The 19,237-nt window shown below is 35.0% G+C and overlaps 2 protein-coding genes and 1 long non-coding RNA gene across 3 annotated transcripts; all 3 read left to right on the top strand.

Annotated features, from left to right (window-relative positions):
* The first annotated feature begins 6,972 nt into the window (after positions 1 to 6,972).
* LOC114935014 (uncharacterized) lies at positions 6,973 to 7,812 on the top strand. Its single transcript, XR_003820407.2, has 3 exons — positions 6,973 to 7,463; positions 7,560 to 7,659; positions 7,763 to 7,812. It is a non-coding gene; the product is annotated as an uncharacterized LOC114935014 (long non-coding RNA).
* Positions 7,813 to 12,418: 4,606 nt separating this feature from the next.
* Positions 12,419 to 13,386, top strand: LOC114935053 (uncharacterized). Its single transcript, XM_085483704.1, has 4 exons — positions 12,419 to 12,788; positions 12,862 to 12,924; positions 13,013 to 13,151; positions 13,235 to 13,386. The coding sequence occupies exons 1-4, from the start codon at positions 12,775 to 12,777 to the stop codon at positions 13,271 to 13,273; spliced, it is 255 nt and encodes an 84-aa protein (XP_085339830.1). The 5' UTR covers positions 12,419 to 12,774; the 3' UTR covers positions 13,274 to 13,386.
* LOC146722869 (uncharacterized) lies at positions 13,343 to 18,910 on the top strand. Its single transcript, XM_085483708.1, has 4 exons — positions 13,343 to 13,412; positions 13,970 to 14,148; positions 14,279 to 14,433; positions 18,704 to 18,910. The coding sequence occupies exons 1-4, from the start codon at positions 13,343 to 13,345 to the stop codon at positions 18,849 to 18,851; spliced, it is 552 nt and encodes a 183-aa protein (XP_085339834.1). The 3' UTR covers positions 18,852 to 18,910.
* Positions 18,911 to 19,237: the final 327 nt, after the last annotated feature.

Below are 19,237 nucleotides of genomic sequence, written 5' to 3'. Positions count from 1 at the left end.
AGGATTACTCGTTCGCAAGCTTCGTCACGAGCAATGATCGGCGAAGAACAACAGTCGACTCCACTTCGAGCGATTAACAGCGAGGAAACTTCCGAGCGCGTGGACGCTTTACAGGAGGCGTTAGAACAAATTAGAGAATTGCGAGAGGAACGCTCACAACAGCAGGCTCAATTTTTGACGATGCTGCAACAGCGGGACGAGGAACTGCACCGATTACAGGAAAGACTCGCCTCATCGGAAAATAACCAGCTAAGTCACACACATAATAGAATTCCGAACAACACCACACGTAGAAATAGCGAATCGAACAATGTTTTACACAATAATTTTGAGCTCGGATATAAACTCAAACCCGAGAATTTTGACGGGAATGTACCCTTGCGCGAATTTATTGCCCAGTTCGATTTTATAGCGCGAGCTAATGGTTGGAATTCGTTTCAAAAGACCTTGGCTCTTGCCGCTTGTTTAAGAGGGAAAGCGCGGACCGTTTTGGATGGAATTTCGGAGATTGAAAATTTAGAGTTCGCGGATTTAAAGTCAAAATTAGAATTACGTTTCGGTGAAGGGCATTCGGCTCAATCTTATTACGCGCAATTTACGAATCGTAGACAAAAGCGTTCGGAAGATTTGGCTTCTCTTGGCGCGGATTTAGACAGATTGTCCCGATTAGCCTATCCTGAGTGTTTTCATGAAGTTAGAGATAAAATTGCTTGCGCACAGTTTATTACTGCAATATCAAACGGCTTTTTGAAGAGAACTCTTCAATTAGAAAGCGTTATTTCATTAAAATCTGCCATAGAGAGAGCAATGGCAGTAAAAGTTATTCAAGAAAATAGTTTTCAAAAAAATAAAAATGTCCCAAATCAAAATTTTGAAAAATTTAACAAATATAATAAATATAATAAATTTAATAAATTTAATAAATTGGAGAACAAAGAGAAAAACGAGGAAACAAAAGAGAAACATAACGAGAAAAGGAAGTCGTATAATAATAAATATTATCAAAGGAACGGTCCAAAGGAGAAAAAGGAATGTTGGCATTGCGGCGCTGAGGGGCACTTCCGTTCTGAATGTCCGTCATTTACGGAAAACAAGATTTAGTCGAACTTCGCGGGGCAGGTTCGGCTAATTGCGTGATAGCCCCAAATGTTTTACAATGTGCTAGAATAAGTAGAACTAGAAATAATTTTTATTATAAAGGAAAATTGGACGGAAAGATTTGTCGATTTAAAATAGATACGGGTTCCGATGTTTCTATTCTTAGAGACGGATTTTTGAAAGAATCGAAAGAATATTTGGAAATAAATAATTGTTATCTTAAATATCCTACAGGGGAATTAATTGAAGTTAAATATAAAGTTAACGTTTTGATTGAATTAGGAAAACATGAAGTAGAGATTCCTATAATTGTTGCTAACATTTCTGATGATTGCATTCTTGGGATAGATTTTCTTGAAAAAATAAATCTAGAAAAAGTTTTTGAATCCCAATTTGGAAATATTGAAGAGAATAATAGAAATGAATTTTCTTGTTTTCGAATTATTAAAGGGACAGTCCCTGATTTTCTTGAGACATTTTTCGGGGAAAATTCTAAAAATTTGAATTCCTCTCAAAAAGATATTTTTGCCAATTTCTTATTAGAATTTCAGGATGTATTTTCTCAGGATTTGATTGCAGGGAACTGTGGAATTTTAAAACACGATATTAAGGTTACGGATTCTAGGCCGATTAAACAAGCTCCACGTAAAGTTCCGATTCATTTAAGAGAGGAAGTCAATAAAATCATTAAAGAAATGAAGTCTCAGGGAGTTATTGAAGAATCTAAAAATCCGTGGGTCTCTCCTGTCGTAATGGTAAAGAAAAAAGATGGATCATTAAGATTTTGCGTCGACTATAGGAAGCTGAATTCTGTCACGGTGAAAGATTCATATCCATTGCCTCGAATTGAAGATATTTTGGATCAACTTTCAGGAAATTCTTGGTTCTCTACTCTGGATCTGAAGAGCGGGTATTGGCAAGTAAAGCTGGACTCCAAAGACAAGGAGAAGACGGCTTTCTCTGTGGGAAATGGATTATGGCAATTTACTGTCATGCCATTTGGACTTTGCAATGCCCCCGCTACTTTTGAACGGTTGATGGAGAAAGTTCTTCAAGATGTTTTATCGAAGATCTGTTCAGTTTATCTTGACGATGTGATTGTTTTCAGTGAAACATTCGAGGGGATGATGGAAAATTTGAGGAAAGTCTTTCTTCGCTTTCGCTCAGCAAATTTGAAATTGAACCCTAAGAAGTGTTCGCTTTTTGGAAGAGAAGTAAAATATCTTGGTCATGTTATCTCTGAACATGGAATTACGACGGATCCTGAGAAGATTTCTGCCGTCAGAAATTGGTCTGTTCCTCAGAATAGGAAACAAATTCGAAGTTTTCTAGGATTTTGTTCTTATTATAGGAAATTTATTAAAGGCTTCTCTTTAATAGCTAAACCGTTATTTGTTCTTACAGAAAATCAAGTAAAATTTGAATGGAATTCATCTTGTGAAGAGGCATTCAATGAATTGAAAGAGAGATTAGTTTCTTCGCCAATTTTATCTTTTCCGAAGGAACACGGACAATTCATTTTGGATACGGATGCTTCAAATCATGGGATAGGAGCGGTATTATCGCAAGTTCAGAATGGTTCAGAAAAAGTCATCGCTTATTTCAGTCGAGTCTTGAATAAAGCAGAAAGGAATTATTGCATTACACGAAGGGAATTATTAGCAGTTGTGGCATCAATGAAGTCTTTTCATCATTATCTATATGGAAGGAAATTCCAAATTCGAACGGATCATATTTCTTTGAGATGGCTTTTGTCATTCAAAGATTTAGAAGGACAATTAGCTCGATGGCTAGAGAGATTGCAACAGTACGAGTTCGAAATAATTCATCGAAAAGGACGACTGCATCAGAATGCTGATGGTTTGTCAAGACGCCCTTGTTCAGAACTCGGTTGTGTTTATTGTGCCAAAGTAAAATTGAAAGAAAATTCTGTTGCTAGAATTATTCTTGGAGAAAATAGTTCAGAGAAATGGCGGAATAAACAATTAGAAGATCCTATTATTTCAATGTTCCTTCAAGGGAAAGAAATTAATAGACGTCCTGATTTGCAAGAAATTAATAGAGATATTTCTGCGAAAGTTTATTGGTCCTACTGAGATGCTTTGGTTATTAGAGATGGAATTTTATATAAAAGATGGGAATCCCCTAACCTTAAATCAGAAATTTTCCAGATTATTGTTCCTAAGAACTTCATCAATCAAGTTTTGGAGGAGGCTCATGATTCTGCTTCTGGTGGCCATTTTGGTGTAAATAAGACGTTAGAGAAGATCCGAAAGCGTTTTTATTGGGCCACATGTAAGAATGATGTGGAGGATTGGTGCCGTTCCTGTAAGGTTTGTGTAGCAAGGAGAGGGCCATCAGGAAAAGGTAAGTCACCTCTTCAAGTGTTTGATGCTGGATTTCCATTTTAGAGGGTATAAATGGATATACTTGGCCCTCTTCCGACTACCACAGCTGGAAATCGATATTTGTTAGTGATTATTGATTGTTTTACCAAGTGGGTAGAGGCATTTGCTTTAAAAAATATTAAAGTAAAAACGGTAGCTGATGTTTTCGTGAAACAATTTGTTTCTCAACATGGAGTTCCGTTGGAAGTGCATACCGATCAAGGTAAAAATTTTGAATCTAAAATTTTTCAAGAGGTAACACATCTTTTAGGGATTAGGAAGACGAGGACTACTGCTCTACATCCTCAGTCAGATGGGCAGGTAGAACGTCATCACCAAACGATTCTTAATTACTTGGCTAAATTTGTTTCAGAAGATCAGAAGGATTGGGATGACTGGATTCATATGTACTTGTTGGCATATCGTTCTTCGAAACATGAAGCTACGGGTGCTTCCCCTGCTGAATTGTATTTCGCACGAGACTTAAGACTACCTTTGGATTTATTACGAGGGAGTCCTCCAGTAGATAAAAAAGATAATTCTTCCGAAGAATATGTACACAGATTGAGGGAAAAGTTGGACAATATTCACAGAAGTGCTAGTCAGCGTTTGAATCTTCAATCTCTTCGTTCTAAAATACGACATGATCGTAGAGCTAGGAAGATTTTAATATTGGTCAAGAAGTATGGTTTTATAATCCTCATAGAGTAAAAGGCAAATCTCCTAAATTACAAAGTAATTGGGAGGGGCCTTATAAAATAATCAAAAAGCTTAGCGATGTGGTTTTTGGAATCATAAGGTCAAATAAACACAAATGTAAAATTGTGCATTCGGATAGATTAGCTCCTTTTTATAGTCGAAACTTGCATTAGAATCGGAACCCACGATAGGTTACTTGTACTTTTAATAAAATTGTGTATTCTTCAATTTTTCTGCCGTAAGATTTGTTTTTCAGGAAAATCTTATTTGGCAACAAAAAGAAAAAGGACCTGATGAAGATGAGAGAGATAAAAGGGATGAAGACTACCTCACAAAAAAGGGACGAAGACTGCCTCACCCCGTGGTTATTTTGATCCGTGGTTTTTCCCGGGGGCTTTGGGCAAATGCCGAGGCAGAGGCTTGAGGAGTCCTTTAAAAGGGCGTTGGATCCACGGAATGTTACCCCTCTCTTGCCTGAAGAATTTTTGGGACTTTGAGGAAAATTCCTGGAATCAATGAAGTCGATTGGACCCAAGATGGTGTGCAGTTCGTTGTACCTGGAACAGCAGTTCGGGGAGAACATGGAGTCACATCGGGGACTGTAATTCGGCGAGGTTCCTGTAAGGAATTGTTCTGGATCTGTCCTATTGAATTAATTGTCGGGACGACAATTTTGAAGAGGAGGGGGCAAGTGTTATGTCCGTGTCCCGCCCGGTTTGACGATACATCCCTGTATTATACGATCGTCAGGATTTTCTATTAGGATCTTCTATCAGGGTCTTCTATCAGGGTCTTCTATCAGGGTCTTCTATCAGGATCTTCTATCGTCGCTAAGAAGCTGTTTATGTCTATCGATGCGTTTTGTTCTGGTCTAGCTGTCGTGCGGTGAGGACGTATCTTCTGACAGCTGATCGGCGGATATATTTGCATTAAGATTAATGCACGTAATATTATATTGTATCGCTACGGTTTATTGGCTTCTAATATTAAAGTTTATTGCTTTATTACGCGAGTGTATTCATTTCCGGCGTGTGAGAGTTTGAGTGCGCGCGACATTTCTTCGAGATAATCCGAAGGGTGGTCGCGGACGTAACAATATATATATATATATATATACATATACAGGGTGATTCATTTTAATCTATCACCCAAAATATTTTCGTTTCTATGAATTTTATGAAGAAATGTTTCAGACAAAAGTTGTATGGTTTCGAGGGGGACATAAGATGGTATCATTGATTTAACTTTGGATAATCATATGAAGATCACGTGAAGGTAACCTTCAATTTCTTAAATAGAACCTACTATTTTTCATTACATATTCTTGTAGCTTACCTCGAGAGCTTTCCAAAACACTACAACAAAATATTTTTTCATTAAGTATTTTTCGAGTTATTAAGGCTGCAAATTTGCAGTATTTTGACATAAAATGTCAATTTTGTATTATAAAATATCTTGGGAAATATTTATTTTTTCGATTATCATACCTTAATACTTTTATGCACAGAATAATGAGACAAATCAGTTGGTGTAAAGAAAACACATAGTTACTTTTAAAAAAAATATGAAAATTGCAATAAGCAGTTACATAATTTTTCTTTAAAACAACTATGTGTTTTCTTTACACCAATTGATTCGTCTCATTATTCTGTGCATAAAAGTATTAAGGTATGATAATCGAAAAATGAATATTTCCCAAGATATTTTGTATTTTATGTGAAAATACTGCAAATTTGCAGCCTTAATAACTCGAAAAATACTTAATGAAAAAATATTTTATTGTAGTGTTTTGGAAAGCTCTCGAAGTAAACTACAAGAATATGTAATAAAAAATAATAGGTTCCATTTAAGAATTTGAAGGTTACCTTCACGTGATCTTCAAATGACTATCCAAAGTTAAACCAATGGTACCTTCTTATGTCCCCTTCAAAACCATATAACTTTTGTCTAAAACATTTCTTCGTAAAATGCATAAAAACGGAAATATTTGGGGTGATAGATTAAAATGAATCACCCTGTATATATATATATATATATATATATATATTTATTTAACGTATAAGACGGGCAACAAGAGCCAAATCGCGGATGACAATGCGTTATCCTAACGAAACTAAATAATTTTCCGTTAGAATTAAATACCGGTGCACAAGGCACCAAATTTTACTTGGACACGGCCAAGATTTTTAAATATGAAATAATCTCATATTTGAGATTTAATTTCAATACCCCCTTTAAACCCCCTACGGAAAATAAATAAATGAATGCAAGAGAAAAATATAGATCCGAAAATCGCTGAATCGGGAATCGAGCCTTGTTAAAACTCTTATATTGATACACGCTGGCTTAAAAAATGCGTTTGTTTACCAACATTAATATATATAACAGAGAAAAGTATAGAATCGAAAGGATCTGAATAGCTCAGCTGGAAGAGCAGTCGCCCGGCAAGCGAAAGGTCTCGGGTTCGATTCCCGATTCAGCGATTTTCGGATCTATATTTTTCTCTTGCATTCATTTATTTATTTTCCGTAGGGGGGTTAAAAGGGGTATTGAAATTAAATCTCAAATATGAGATTATTTCATATTTAAAAATCTTGGCCGTGTCCAAGTAAAATTTGGTGCCTGTTGCACCGGTATTTAATTCTAACGGAAAATTATTTAGTTTCGTTAGGATAACGCATTGTCATCCGCGATTTGGCTCTTGTTGCCCGTCTTATACGTTAAATTTATATTTATATTACAGAGCCTTGTTAAAACTCTTATATATATTTATTGTTATGTCCGCGGATCCGATTTCGCGATATATTGATATCAGCCGCGACACGCAACGTCGTTCACTTGCGAACCGTGAAAGAAATCGTACTCGTATTTAGAGGAACGAAAGACTTTTATTAAAAGATATTAAATAGAAGAAATACAATAAAGGGAAAATGGGAAATTATCGAACGAAAGCCGAATCCGCTCGTGACAGTTGCGGAATTCGAACTCAGAAGACGACAGCTGTTGATCAACAACCCTTGACGACGCCTTGACAAGGCGACGTTCGTAGATCTCATAGAAGACTCGATGACTCGATGTTCGAAGACAAATTCAGGGATCGTAGTATAACACGGACGTTACAATATATATATATATATATATATATATATATATATATCTAATGAAAATATTATTTACAGATTGCAAAAGAGAAAAGAAAAGATTCCAAAGCGGATTAATATCCGTTGCAAAGCTGATAGAGCAAAACTGAATGGCTGGGATTGCTGGCAATGCGAAAAAGTAATATTATATTAATATTACACCATTAATATATTAATATTACAATAAAATATATTTCTTGATAAGAAAGTATTAATTGTTATATATAATTTTTAGTATTACAAGGCTTTAACCCTATCTGAAGAGGAATTGCAAAAGCGAAGAAATCAATGTTCGCGGCATCGGCACAAGTACGAAAGACCGCGAACACCAGAAGGTACTCATATATATTTTACGTTTCTCATTATTTCATATATATACATATATACATATAATACATTTATTATATAAAATACAATGTAATCTTTTTTTCTTAACAGGTTTTTGGGATCCAGATTTTCCCGAGATGTCTCCGTCTCCATAAGACATTATGAAATTTTATATATTGCTATTAACAAAAAGATTAACAAGGATTAACAAATATTGTAATTTTGTAAAAAATAAATAAAAACATAAAAAAATAATAAAAATATTAAAAATAATATAAAAAAATAATTTTTTTATCGTTTGCAAATTGACCAAAGAATCTGCCATTAGTACGTTTTTTCCCTCTTTTCTCTCTTCTCCTTGTCCTCCTCGTTCCTCTCCACGTTCCTTTTCCATCCTCTCTTCTCCTTCTTTCTCCTTCCGAATCGTTCTCCTCTTCTCTCTGCTCTCCTTTTCCTCTCTTTCCTCGTCTCTCTCTCACGCTCTCTAGTCCACTATCGCTTTCTTTCTCCATCTACCGCCTTTCCTCCTTTTCTTCTCTCCTTTCTCCATCAATACGTTTTTTTTCTCTTCTTCAGTCCTCTCCTGTCACCATCCTTCTCCATCCACCGTCCTTACTCCTCTTCTTCTTCTCTTCTTTCTCTACCGTTACTTTCTTTCTCTCTCTTCTTTCTTTCTTTCTTTCTCTTCTACTCGTCCTCCTTTCTCTGACACTCCCTTTCCATCCTCTCTCTTCCTTCTTCTTCCTTCCGTGTCTTTCTGTTCCAGTCACTCTGTTATTCACGCCTCCTATCACCTAGCCTTCTTGTTCTTCTTATCACGTGTTCTCTCGTTATCGTTACTCCTATCTCCATCTATCTCTGCATCTCTTCCCTACTTCCATCCGTGTCTCCTCACACTCATCCGATCTATCTTCCCGCAGGGGACATTTGAAGTGCACAAGTGTCGGGGTTTAGCGTTCCTCCGGTCCTGAGCTCAGTACATTGCACAAAATCATGAACATTTACACTAGCACCAGCGACAGATTAAACATTTTGCCGCCCCTAGGCAGCGTACATTTTGCCGCCCCTAAAAGCAAAAAAAAAAAATTTAGTACAAAATATCAACAATTTTCTGTTACCCCTGCATTAGCTGGTGAAAACGTAATATATTTTTAAATATTTTCACGACCCCAAAGTGCACTACGAGGAGGTTTGCAGATAGGATTTTACACTCCTTTTTTTTACTTTCTTTATTTTTTTTACTTTTTTTTTGAAAATTTTCTGTCTTCGAAAATTTGCCGCCCCCTCCAATTTGCCGCCCTAGGCAAATGCCTATGTTTGCCTCTAGTGTTAATCCGTCGCTGACTAGCACACGCTCATTACTCTACTCTTACCGTTCGACTTCCCTTATCCCCCATCCAAAAGAAAATTGGAAAGCCCTTTTTCCTTCCCTTCCTTCTTTTTCCTTTCCTTTCTTTCCTTCTTTTCCATCCTACCTCCTCCTAATCATTCTCCCGTGCTACTGCTTTTCATCTCTTCTTCTACGTTATCCTCATCCTTGTTCACGTCAATCTTATTTGAATTTTCTTTCCTGTATAACTTCTTCTCTCTGCCCTCCTCCACTTGTCCTTCATTTCCTCGCTTCACTCACTATCCCGTCATTCTTTTCCCTCATTTTTTCCGCCTTCCTCCGCCTTTCACATACTTCTTTCCCACTTTCCTTCACGATTCACAATCCTGCTTATTTTTCCCGTCTGCCATTTTCCCTCCTCTATTATTATTAATATTATTTAATAGTAATATATTTTTCAATTTTTCTAGCCAGCTGTGGTCTCCAAATACACTAGCACACAAATATGTTTATTTCTATGTATTTTCAATCATTTTATACAATACCATACACTATTTATTTGTTTTCTTAATTCACAGGTTAGATTGCTGGCTGAGATATTACTTACAATAAATAAGGGACGAGGTTTGTGTAATTTGTATAGTATAGTATTTTTCTTTTTAAGTTACATATTTTTAAATTTTAAGTAGATTACAAACTTTTGTCTTTCTTTATTTCAACTTTTTCATTTTTTTCATCTCATTATCATTTTTATTTGTTTCTTATTTTATATTTTATATTTTATTTCAATATGTTTCGTTTAGCGAAAAGGCGCAGTCGCAAGCCTTTTCATTTATTATCTACAGTTCATCGTCGTCGTTTAGAAAAATTAGAAAGAGATGCGCGTAATGAATTTCTACAGGAGAATTTAAAGATTGCCAGTGCTAGAGTCGATTCAGACTTTGTTGATGAAGGTCAAATTCTTGCGGAATCTAGTCAGCCAGGAAATGAGGAAATTGCATTTTATTCTAATGCATCATCTGATGATATGCAGTTTGATGAGGCATCAAGTTCTTCAGATGCTGCTAAATCTACTTCAGATAGTGATGATGCATTAGATACTGAGCCTCAAAATACTCGCGATAATTTTCAAGAACGCCTTGCTGAAGTCTTCGTACGTAGTAATATGTCTCATGCGCAAGCAAATGCTGTTTTACAGGTAGTTCGAACACATCCCTGTTTATCCACATTGCCAAAAGATTGTAGAACGCTTTTAAAAACTCCACGGATCACGCATCTCACATTTAACATTGCAGGAGGTGAATATCTTCATTTAGGGTTTGAGGCAGGAATTCTTTCCATTCTTGAGCAAACTTCTCCGGATCTGATTCCACTTGACACTTTAATGATAGACTTTAGTACAGATGGTGCGACATTAGATGGGCAGGGCAAAATTCAAATGTGGCCGATACAAATTAGAATTGCAAATATTCCGCGAAGTAAACCTGAAATTGTAGGTCTTTGGCGAGGTACATCGAAACCAAATAGCGCGAAAGAATTATTTCAGAATTTTGTAGATGAAGTTCGAGATGTATTAAATCGTGGAGGAATTGCTTTCCGTAATCAACTAAAAATAGTTCAATTAAGATGTTTCATAGCTGATTCTCCTGCGCGAGCTTTTGTTTTGGGTCATAAAGGTCACGGTAGTCTATTTCCGTGTTCAAAATGTTGGATTCGGGGAAATTGGCTTCGTCGTGGATGCGTAGCTTATCGTGGTATTCAGCATAGGCCCCGTACAGACGAAGAATACAGAAATAACATTGATGGAGAACATCATACTGAGTCAGAATCTGCTCTGCTTCCTTTAGAGATGGGATTGGTAACTCAAACGGTTTTCGATTACATGCATACTGTATGTCTTGGTGTTGTTCCCAAAATAAATCGTGTTCTCGTCGATGGAAAATATAATCCAACTTTAAAACTTTCTGTTAGATCACTTGAAATTATGACTGCACGTCTACAACAAGTTGCGAATTACATCCCTAAGGAATTTTCACGAAAACCGCAATTAATGAAAAAATATGGAGGGTTTAAGGCCACGGAAAATCGTCAACTTCTTCTATATACTGCCCCAGTTATTTATTACGGACTTATAAATCCTACTGCATACAAACATTTTCTTTTATTACATTCCGCAATTCGAGTTTTGCTTAGTTCTTCCTTATCAGAAGACCGTCTTGATTTTGCATCTACAGCATTAAACATTTTTGTAAATAGAGCAGAAGATATATATGGTCCAGAATTTCTCTCATACATTACTCATTGCCTTTTACATCTCGTAGATGACGTTAGACGTTTTGGTTCATTAAATGAATTGTCTATGTTTCCATACGAAAACAATATGATGTATTTCCGCAAAGCTTGCCGTAAACCTCATCAACATTTGCAACAGATTGTAAATAGGCGACATGAAAATTTACAAATCACACAAAAAATTGTGAATGATCACAATAAAGTCATACATTCCGGTAGACCTTGGGTTAGTCCTACAGTTTTTAATGTTCCCTTAGATAGTCGCCAGTTTCAGATCTTAGACACAGGAAAATTTCGTCTATCAGTAAAGGATCGGGATAATACAATAATATTAAAAAATTCAAAGGTTTGTCTTGTTCAGAGCATCATTTTCTTGCGTGATCATTATCATTTAGCGGTTAAAGAGTTTTGTAGAGTTGAAGATTTTTATGATATTGGTTTGTCATTGTCATCATCAGTAGGTACCTTTCGATGTTCTTTATTATCTGATGAAATTATTATAATAGATTTGAATGAAGTGCAGAATAAGTGTTTCCGTATACCTTATTGGCACATTGAAGGGCATATAGATCCTATTACTGATGTCTGGGTAGTTGCAGTTATTCTACATACTATGGATTAGGAACATCATTAGGTAGATTAGAAATATCAGTTCTAATTTCAGTAGGTGCATTCTCTCTAAGGCCTCTAAATCCATACATAAACTCTTACTACAACGTACAAACAAAAACGGAACATAGTTTTACGATTTTTCTTGTCGATTCAAGTTTATATGCGGGTTTAAATTTACGATCAATGAATGTAACGTAATGCATTAATTATGGAAGAACATGTGCGGAGAGTTTTTTTAAAGATGAGTCAAGAGCGAGGACGAGGAAGAGGAAAAGGAATGAACACCGAAGGGAAGACAGCGTCTGCATTGCAATTATTAAACAAGGACATCGAAAAATACCGCACAAAACACATACACAAACCTAACATAACTACACTTCACAAAAATACACAAAAACAAGCAGCCTCAGCATCATCCAAGTATCATTCACAATCTCCAGTATCATCATCCTTGCATGTTCCATCACCATCATTCTCATCACAACACTCAAATAAACACATCACTCCTCCATCAGCACCATTACAACATAGATCCATTGTATCACATTCACCTTCAGTAACCACTCAATTATCCGCACAAGACATTACACCAGTACAACGCAAACAAACATTATCACGCTCGTCTTCATCAGCATCTATACAATCATTCACGCAAAAAGTCCAGCCATCATTCAAACCACCATCACAACAAACAAACAGTAAACAAACATTGTCACGCTCGTCTTCATCAGCATCTATACAATCATTCACGCAAAACATCCAATCATCATTCAAACCACTATCACAACAAATAAACAGGAAACAAACACAATCAGGATCATTTGTTCATGATGTACGCAGCCATCGCCTGTCCACACATAGAGAAGAATTGATAAAAGAAAAGGAAATAATGCAGTCTCTAAAGTAAGTTTTGAAAATAATTACAATAAAAATAGTCATTTATGTGCACGAATAAAGGCATTAAATTTCATTTTAGAATCATTATGGATCAACTACGTCGAATGGAAGAACGACAAATTTCTATAGAAAATAAAACCGAGTAAGTATATTAATGATTTTATTAAAAAATAGCAAGCAAAACTGAATACTTATAAATACATTAATTACATAATTTTATTTTTTTACAGTGAAAATGCAAAAACTATAAAAAGATTATTAAAAGAATCTACAATGAAGAGACCAACAAAGCCACAGGAGGTCTCATTTAAAACTGTGGATGATTTCTTGGCCTTCGAAGAAGTTGATGAAGAAATTTATAATGATTTGGTAAGGATATATTTTGAAATATAATATTTTCTAACACAAATATATATAGTAATTTTTCACTTTATCAAAAATTTTGTATTAAGTGGGATACTTCATTTATCTTGGACGAGCCAATCCAATAGATTGCGCCGCGGAATATTTTCGCAGCGTATTTCCAGAAGACGAGGAGGTTTCATCACACCTCACTCTAAATGGAAAAAGTGGACAACGAGGGGGCTGTAAATTGCGGGACAGTCGCTTCGCTCAGGCATGTCAAGGTTTGTAAAAATACTGTCAGTGTATGATGTGCATGTGTCCTACATTAATTACGTTTACACGTCAAACTTAATTGAATTTAGTAACTTCCGTTTTGAGGTAGGCTAATCACAGTCATTCTTCTAAAAAATAAAACAGCTGTCATTGACCAACCTTATATGTCGTCTACAATGGGACTTTAAGAAAGAAATTTAAGATTTAAAAAATTGACTAATATTCATTATTCTTCTCTAAAGTCAATTGCAATTGGTTAATTTCTTAAATTTTAAATCTTAAAATCCTATTGTAGATGACGCATTAGAACAACTAGGATGTTATTAAATTTGATTAAAGATGACGTAAATGTAATTATTATGGGTCGTAAAAATAAAAATGATCATGACCTTATACTTCAATTTTTTAAAGCAAATTCTGAAAGATATATGATTGTAATAATCATATGTATAACTTTAAGAATTTGCTCCAAAAAATTGAAGTATTTATTAAGTTAATTTTTATTAATACGCGGGGGGGGGGAGTCATTGAATACAAAACTAAAGTGTTTTTTGTCTATATTTTTTCAGATGCTATGAACTCAAACAAATATTTTATTAATCCCAACAACGTCGAATTTTATGACGCCCTGGAAAAGGCTTTAAAAAGTCTTAAAACCAGAAAATGGCGTTACAATAAGAAACGACGCCAAGAAAATGAGGAGGACGTCCCACCAAATCGACGCCGCCGAATAGACAACGAAGATGAGGTCTGTGTTTCTTATTTTTACTTTTACTTTTTTATTTTTTTTAGTTGATAATTCTTCCAATGTAAAGAAAAAAAGATAAACTTTGAACCAGTGCAACTAGTTCTAAAAAGAATAAACTTTATGATTACAGAAAACTACAGAATTTGAAGATATCGTGGAGACTGAGCAGGAGATCGATGATGACGAAAACTTAGAGAACGATTCACTTGGTGGCAACGATGAACTAACAGAGACTCAACACACGGAGGAAACTGAGGAGATTGAAGATACGGAGGACGCTCTCTGGTAAAAATATTTATATTTTCAAAATTTCATTAATTTAGGAATTTTACAATTCATCTATATATATAAGCACCGTCTGTCTGTCTGTCTGTACGCGAACTACTTCCGCATTTGTGGACCGATTTTCTCGAAATTGGTACCAAAATGTTGCAAATTTTTCGGGGGTGGCTGCTGTGGGGTTTTTTTTTTAATTTTTTAATTTTTATTTTTTTTCCTCAGAGGAGGGTATGTTTAATCTTTTTTTGCAATATTTCTGAACACATGGTATCAAAATGTTGCAAATTTTTTGGAGATAACGACGATGCGGTTTTTTTAAGTGTTACACCCCCACCCACGCACCCACCCACGCATCCACCCACGCGCATGCGCATTTATGGACCAATTTTCACGAAATTAGTACCAAAATGTTGCAAATTTTTTTGAGAAAACTACTGGTTTATTTTTTTAAGTTTACCCCTCCACCCACGCACCCACCCACGCAATCGTATATTTATGAACCGATTTTTTTTAAATTGGTACCTCTTCCGGCTCTTGCCCATCGAGCTTTCTGTTTTACTGCAAAAAATGATTATATTACATAATATTTATTTATAATATTATATTATTATATATAATATTGAGGAGGGAGAGGGAGAGAGAGAGAGAGAGAGAGAGAGAGAGAGAGAGAGAGAGAGAGAGAGAGAGAGAGAGAGAGAGAGAGGGATTAATTTAATCTATATATAAGTCTATATATATAAGCACCGTCTGTCTGTATGTATGTACGCGAACTACTTCCGCATTTGTGGACCGATATTCGTGAAACTGGTACCAAAATGTTGCAAATTTTTTGGGGTGGCTGCTGTGGGGTTTTTTTTTAATTTTTTAATTTTTTTTTTTTTTCTACAGAGGAGGGTATGTTTAATCTTTTTTTGCAATATTTCTGAACACATGGTATCAAAATGTTGCAAATTTTTTTGGAGATAACGACGATGCGGTTTTTTTAAGTGTTACACCCCCACCCACGCACCCACCCACGCATCCACCCACGCGCATGCGCATTTATGGACCAATTTTCACGAAATTAGTACCAAAATGTTGCAAATTTTTTTGAGAAAACTACTGGTTTATTTTTTTAAGTTTACCCCTCCACCCACGCACCCACCCACGCAATCGTATATTTATGAACCGATTTTTTTTTAAATTGGTACCTCTTCCGGCTCTTGCCCATCGAGCTTTCTGTTTTACTGCAAAAAATGATTATATTATATAATATTTATTTATAATATTATATTATTATATATAATATTGAGGAGGGAGAGGGAGAGAGAGAGAGAGAGAGAGAGAGAGAAAGAGAGAGAGGGATTAATTTAATCTATATATATAAGCACCGTCCGTCTGTCTGTCTGTCTGTCTGTGCCCGAACTACTTCCGCATTTGTGGACCGATTGTCTCGAAATTGGTACCAAAATGTTGCAAATTTTTCGGGGGTGGCTGCTGTGGGTTTTTTTTTTAATTTTTTTATTTTTATTTTTTTTCTTCAGAGGAGAGTATGTTTTTGCGAAAAAATTTTTTTTTTGCAATATTTCTGAACACATGGTATCAAAATGTTGCAAAATTTTTGGAGATAGCGACGATGCGGTTTTTTTAAGTGTAACACCTCCACCCACGCATCCACCCACACGCATGCGCATTTATGGACCAATTTTCACGAAATTAGTACCAAAATGTTGCAAATTTTTCTGAGGAAAACTGGTGTTTTATTTTTTTAAGTTTACGCCTCCACCCACGCACCCACCCACGCAATCGTATATTTATGAACCGATATTTTTTACGAATTGGTACCAAAATGTTGCAAATTTTTTGGAGATGGCGACGATGCGGTTTTTTCAAGTGTTACACCTCCACCCACGCACCCACCCACGCGCATGCGCATTTATGGACCAATTTTCACGAAATTAGTACCAAAATGTTGCAAATTTTTCTGACAAAGCTGGTGTTTTATTTTTTTAAGTATACGCCTCCACCCACGCACCCACCTACGCAATCGTATATTTGTGAACCGATTTTTTTTAAATTGGTACCAAAATGTTGCAAATTTTTTGAAGATGACGACGATGTGGTTTTTTCAATTGTTACACCTCCACCCACGCATTCACCCACGCGCGTGCGCATTTATGGACCAATTTTTACGAAATTGGTACAAAAATGTTGCAAATTTTTTTGAGAAAGCTGCTGTGTGGTTTTTTAAAGTTTTATCCCACCCACGCATTCACCCACGCATTCACACATTTATTCACAGACTTTTTCGAAATTTGTACTCAAATTTTGTTGGGGATGGCTACTATGATTTTAACAAATTTTTATCATCCTATTATCCACCCACGCACCCATGCACCCATGTGCATACGCATTTATTGACTTGGTCACACCAATAAGTAATTTTAAATAAATTTGTGTACATGTTTGTGATTGCAAAAATTTGCAACATTTTGGTACTAATTTCGTGAAAATTGCATACAAATTAAAGGTTTATTTACACGAATTGCACACATAATCACAAATACGTACACAAATTTTTTAAAAATTACTTCTTGGTGTGACCAAGTCAATAAATGCGTATGCAAATGGGTGCATGGGTGCGTGGGTGGATGAATAGGATGATAAAAATTTGTTAAAATCATAGTAGCCATCTCCAACAAAATTTAACTACAAACTTTTCAAAAAAGTATGTGAATAAATGTGTGAATGCGTGAGTGCATGCGTGGGTGGGATAAAACTTAAAAAAACCACACAGCAGCTTTCTCAGAAAAATTTGCAACATTTTGGTACTAATTTCGTGAAAATTGGTCCATAAATGCGCATGCGTGTGGGTGGATGCGTGGGTGGAGGTGTAACACTTGAAAAAACCACATCGTCGCCAAAAATTTGCAACATTTTGGTACCAATTTTTTAAAAAATCCGTATATATATATATATATATATATATATATATATTAAATAGAACACTTTAAAATTATCCATAAATATTCTGACAATAGTATTGAATTATTTTGCATATTATAAATTTTATAAAAATTTTTTACATGTATACATATAAATGTTAAATATTCCTTAAAATTTTTTTTTATAATTTCCTCAAAAATGTTTTAAAAATCTAAATTTTTTGTAATAATTTTTCAGAATTTATTATTAATTAATAATGATATCACTGGTGTTTTTGCTATGGGGGAAATATTACAAAATGTAATTAAAAAATAGGGTAAAATGTAAAAACATCATACATTTCAGAAATATTCATTAATCTATATATATATATATAGATTAATGAATATTTCTGAAATGTATGATGTTTTTACATTTTACCCTATTTTTTTATTACATTTTGTAATATTTCCCCCATAGCAAAAACACCAGTGATATCATAGTGATATACATATTCTGGATGTCATTAACGATATGCGAATGTCCGCTTGTGTTACAAGTGTAATGTCACAATGATATCTGAAAATATCGGAAATATTTTCACAATAAGCAACGTTCTGCTCTGTCTTTGAATGTATTTCATTTATTATTTATAGCGATACAAAAAAATCCAAAAGCGTCATTTTATCTTTAATTTCCATTGAATAATGATGTATTAACGTAAATCGCATTATTTGATTCTATTTTTATATCTATATAGCAAAAAATAAAGATATAATATAATATTAACATTAATTTATATCTCTATATAAATATTATGAAATGCATTCAAAGATAGGACAAAATATAACCCCCATAGCAAAAACACCAGTGATATCATAGTGATATGTTCTAGATGTCATTAACGATATGCGAATGTCCGCTTGTGTCACAATGATATCATTGTGACATTACACTTATTGTGATAAAGCGGACATTCGCATATCGTTAATGACATCTAGAACATATCACTATGATATTACTGGTGTTTTTGCTATGGGGGTTATATTTTGTCCTATCTTTGAATGCATTTCATAATATTTATATAGAGATATAAATTAATGTTAATATTATATTATATCTTTATTTTTTGCTATATAGATAAAAAAATAGAATCAAATAATGCGATTTACGTTAATATACATTATTATTCAATGGAAATTAAAGATAAAATGACGCTTTTGGATTTTTTTGTATTGCTATAAATAATAAATGAAATACATTCAAAGACAGAGCAGAACGTTGCTTATTGTGAAAATATTTCCGATATTTTCAGATATTCTGATTTTACGCAATCTTTATGAGAATTCTGACAATTTTTATTTTTCACCAGGGATGAGGATAACATCGCTGAAGAAATCCATGAAGATGCTGAAATGGAAAATTACGTGGACGACGATAAGATCCAAGAGGACACAGAACGCGTAGACGATATGGAAGTACTGAAGTACTTAACAGAAAGTAATGTATGGTCAACATAATATTTTTTTAAGTACTTTGGAGAAGCAGTATCAAATTTGGGACGTGCTTCACAGGGATCGGCGGGGAGGGGCCGTTCTTACCTCTAATTTATTTGTTTTCTGTTTCAGGTAAAGCCTTGTGTCCACGATCCGAGAATTCGGTCCGAGAAGTTTGTAGCCAATAAAATAGCCGCTTTTCTGTAAAAGCTGCAAATTGATTGGTTACAAACTTCTCGGTCCGAGAACTCGGACCAAATTCTCGGATCGTGGACACAAGGCTTAAGATATGGAGGGGCAAATTTTTTGGTTGTGCCTCACAGGAAAAGGCGGAGATGGGGCCTTTTCCCCAAAAACAAAATAATAATAGGAAAAATTAATAAACCTGAAAAATAGGCCAGATAACGAGC

The sequence above is a fragment of the Nylanderia fulva genome, unplaced genomic scaffold (assembly GCF_048542155.1).
Source record: "Nylanderia fulva isolate GAGA-0341 unplaced genomic scaffold, ASM4854215v1 Scaffold260, whole genome shotgun sequence".
Lineage (NCBI taxonomy): Eukaryota > Metazoa > Arthropoda > Insecta > Hymenoptera > Formicidae > Nylanderia > Nylanderia fulva.
This window is presented reverse-complemented; position numbering and strand designations above follow the sequence as displayed.

Bases quoted from the DNA above. Each gene is read 5' to 3' on its own strand.
- LOC114935053 (XM_085483704.1), top strand. The intron at 12,925-13,012 runs GTAAGTATATTA...ATTTTTTTACAG, and splicing joins TCTATAGAAAATAAAACCGA to TGAAAATGCAAAAACTATAA. The intron at 13,152-13,234 runs GTAAGGATATAT...TTTTGTATTAAG, and splicing joins AAGAAATTTATAATGATTTG to TGGGATACTTCATTTATCTT.
- LOC146722869 (XM_085483708.1), top strand. From the start codon at position 13,343: ATGGAAAAAGTGGACAACGAGGGGGCTGTAAATTGCGGGACAGTCGCT. The intron at 13,413-13,969 runs GTAAAAATACTG...ATATTTTTTCAG, and splicing joins GCTCAGGCATGTCAAGGTTT to ATGCTATGAACTCAAACAAA. The intron at 14,149-14,278 runs GTCTGTGTTTCT...TTATGATTACAG, and splicing joins GAATAGACAACGAAGATGAG to AAAACTACAGAATTTGAAGA.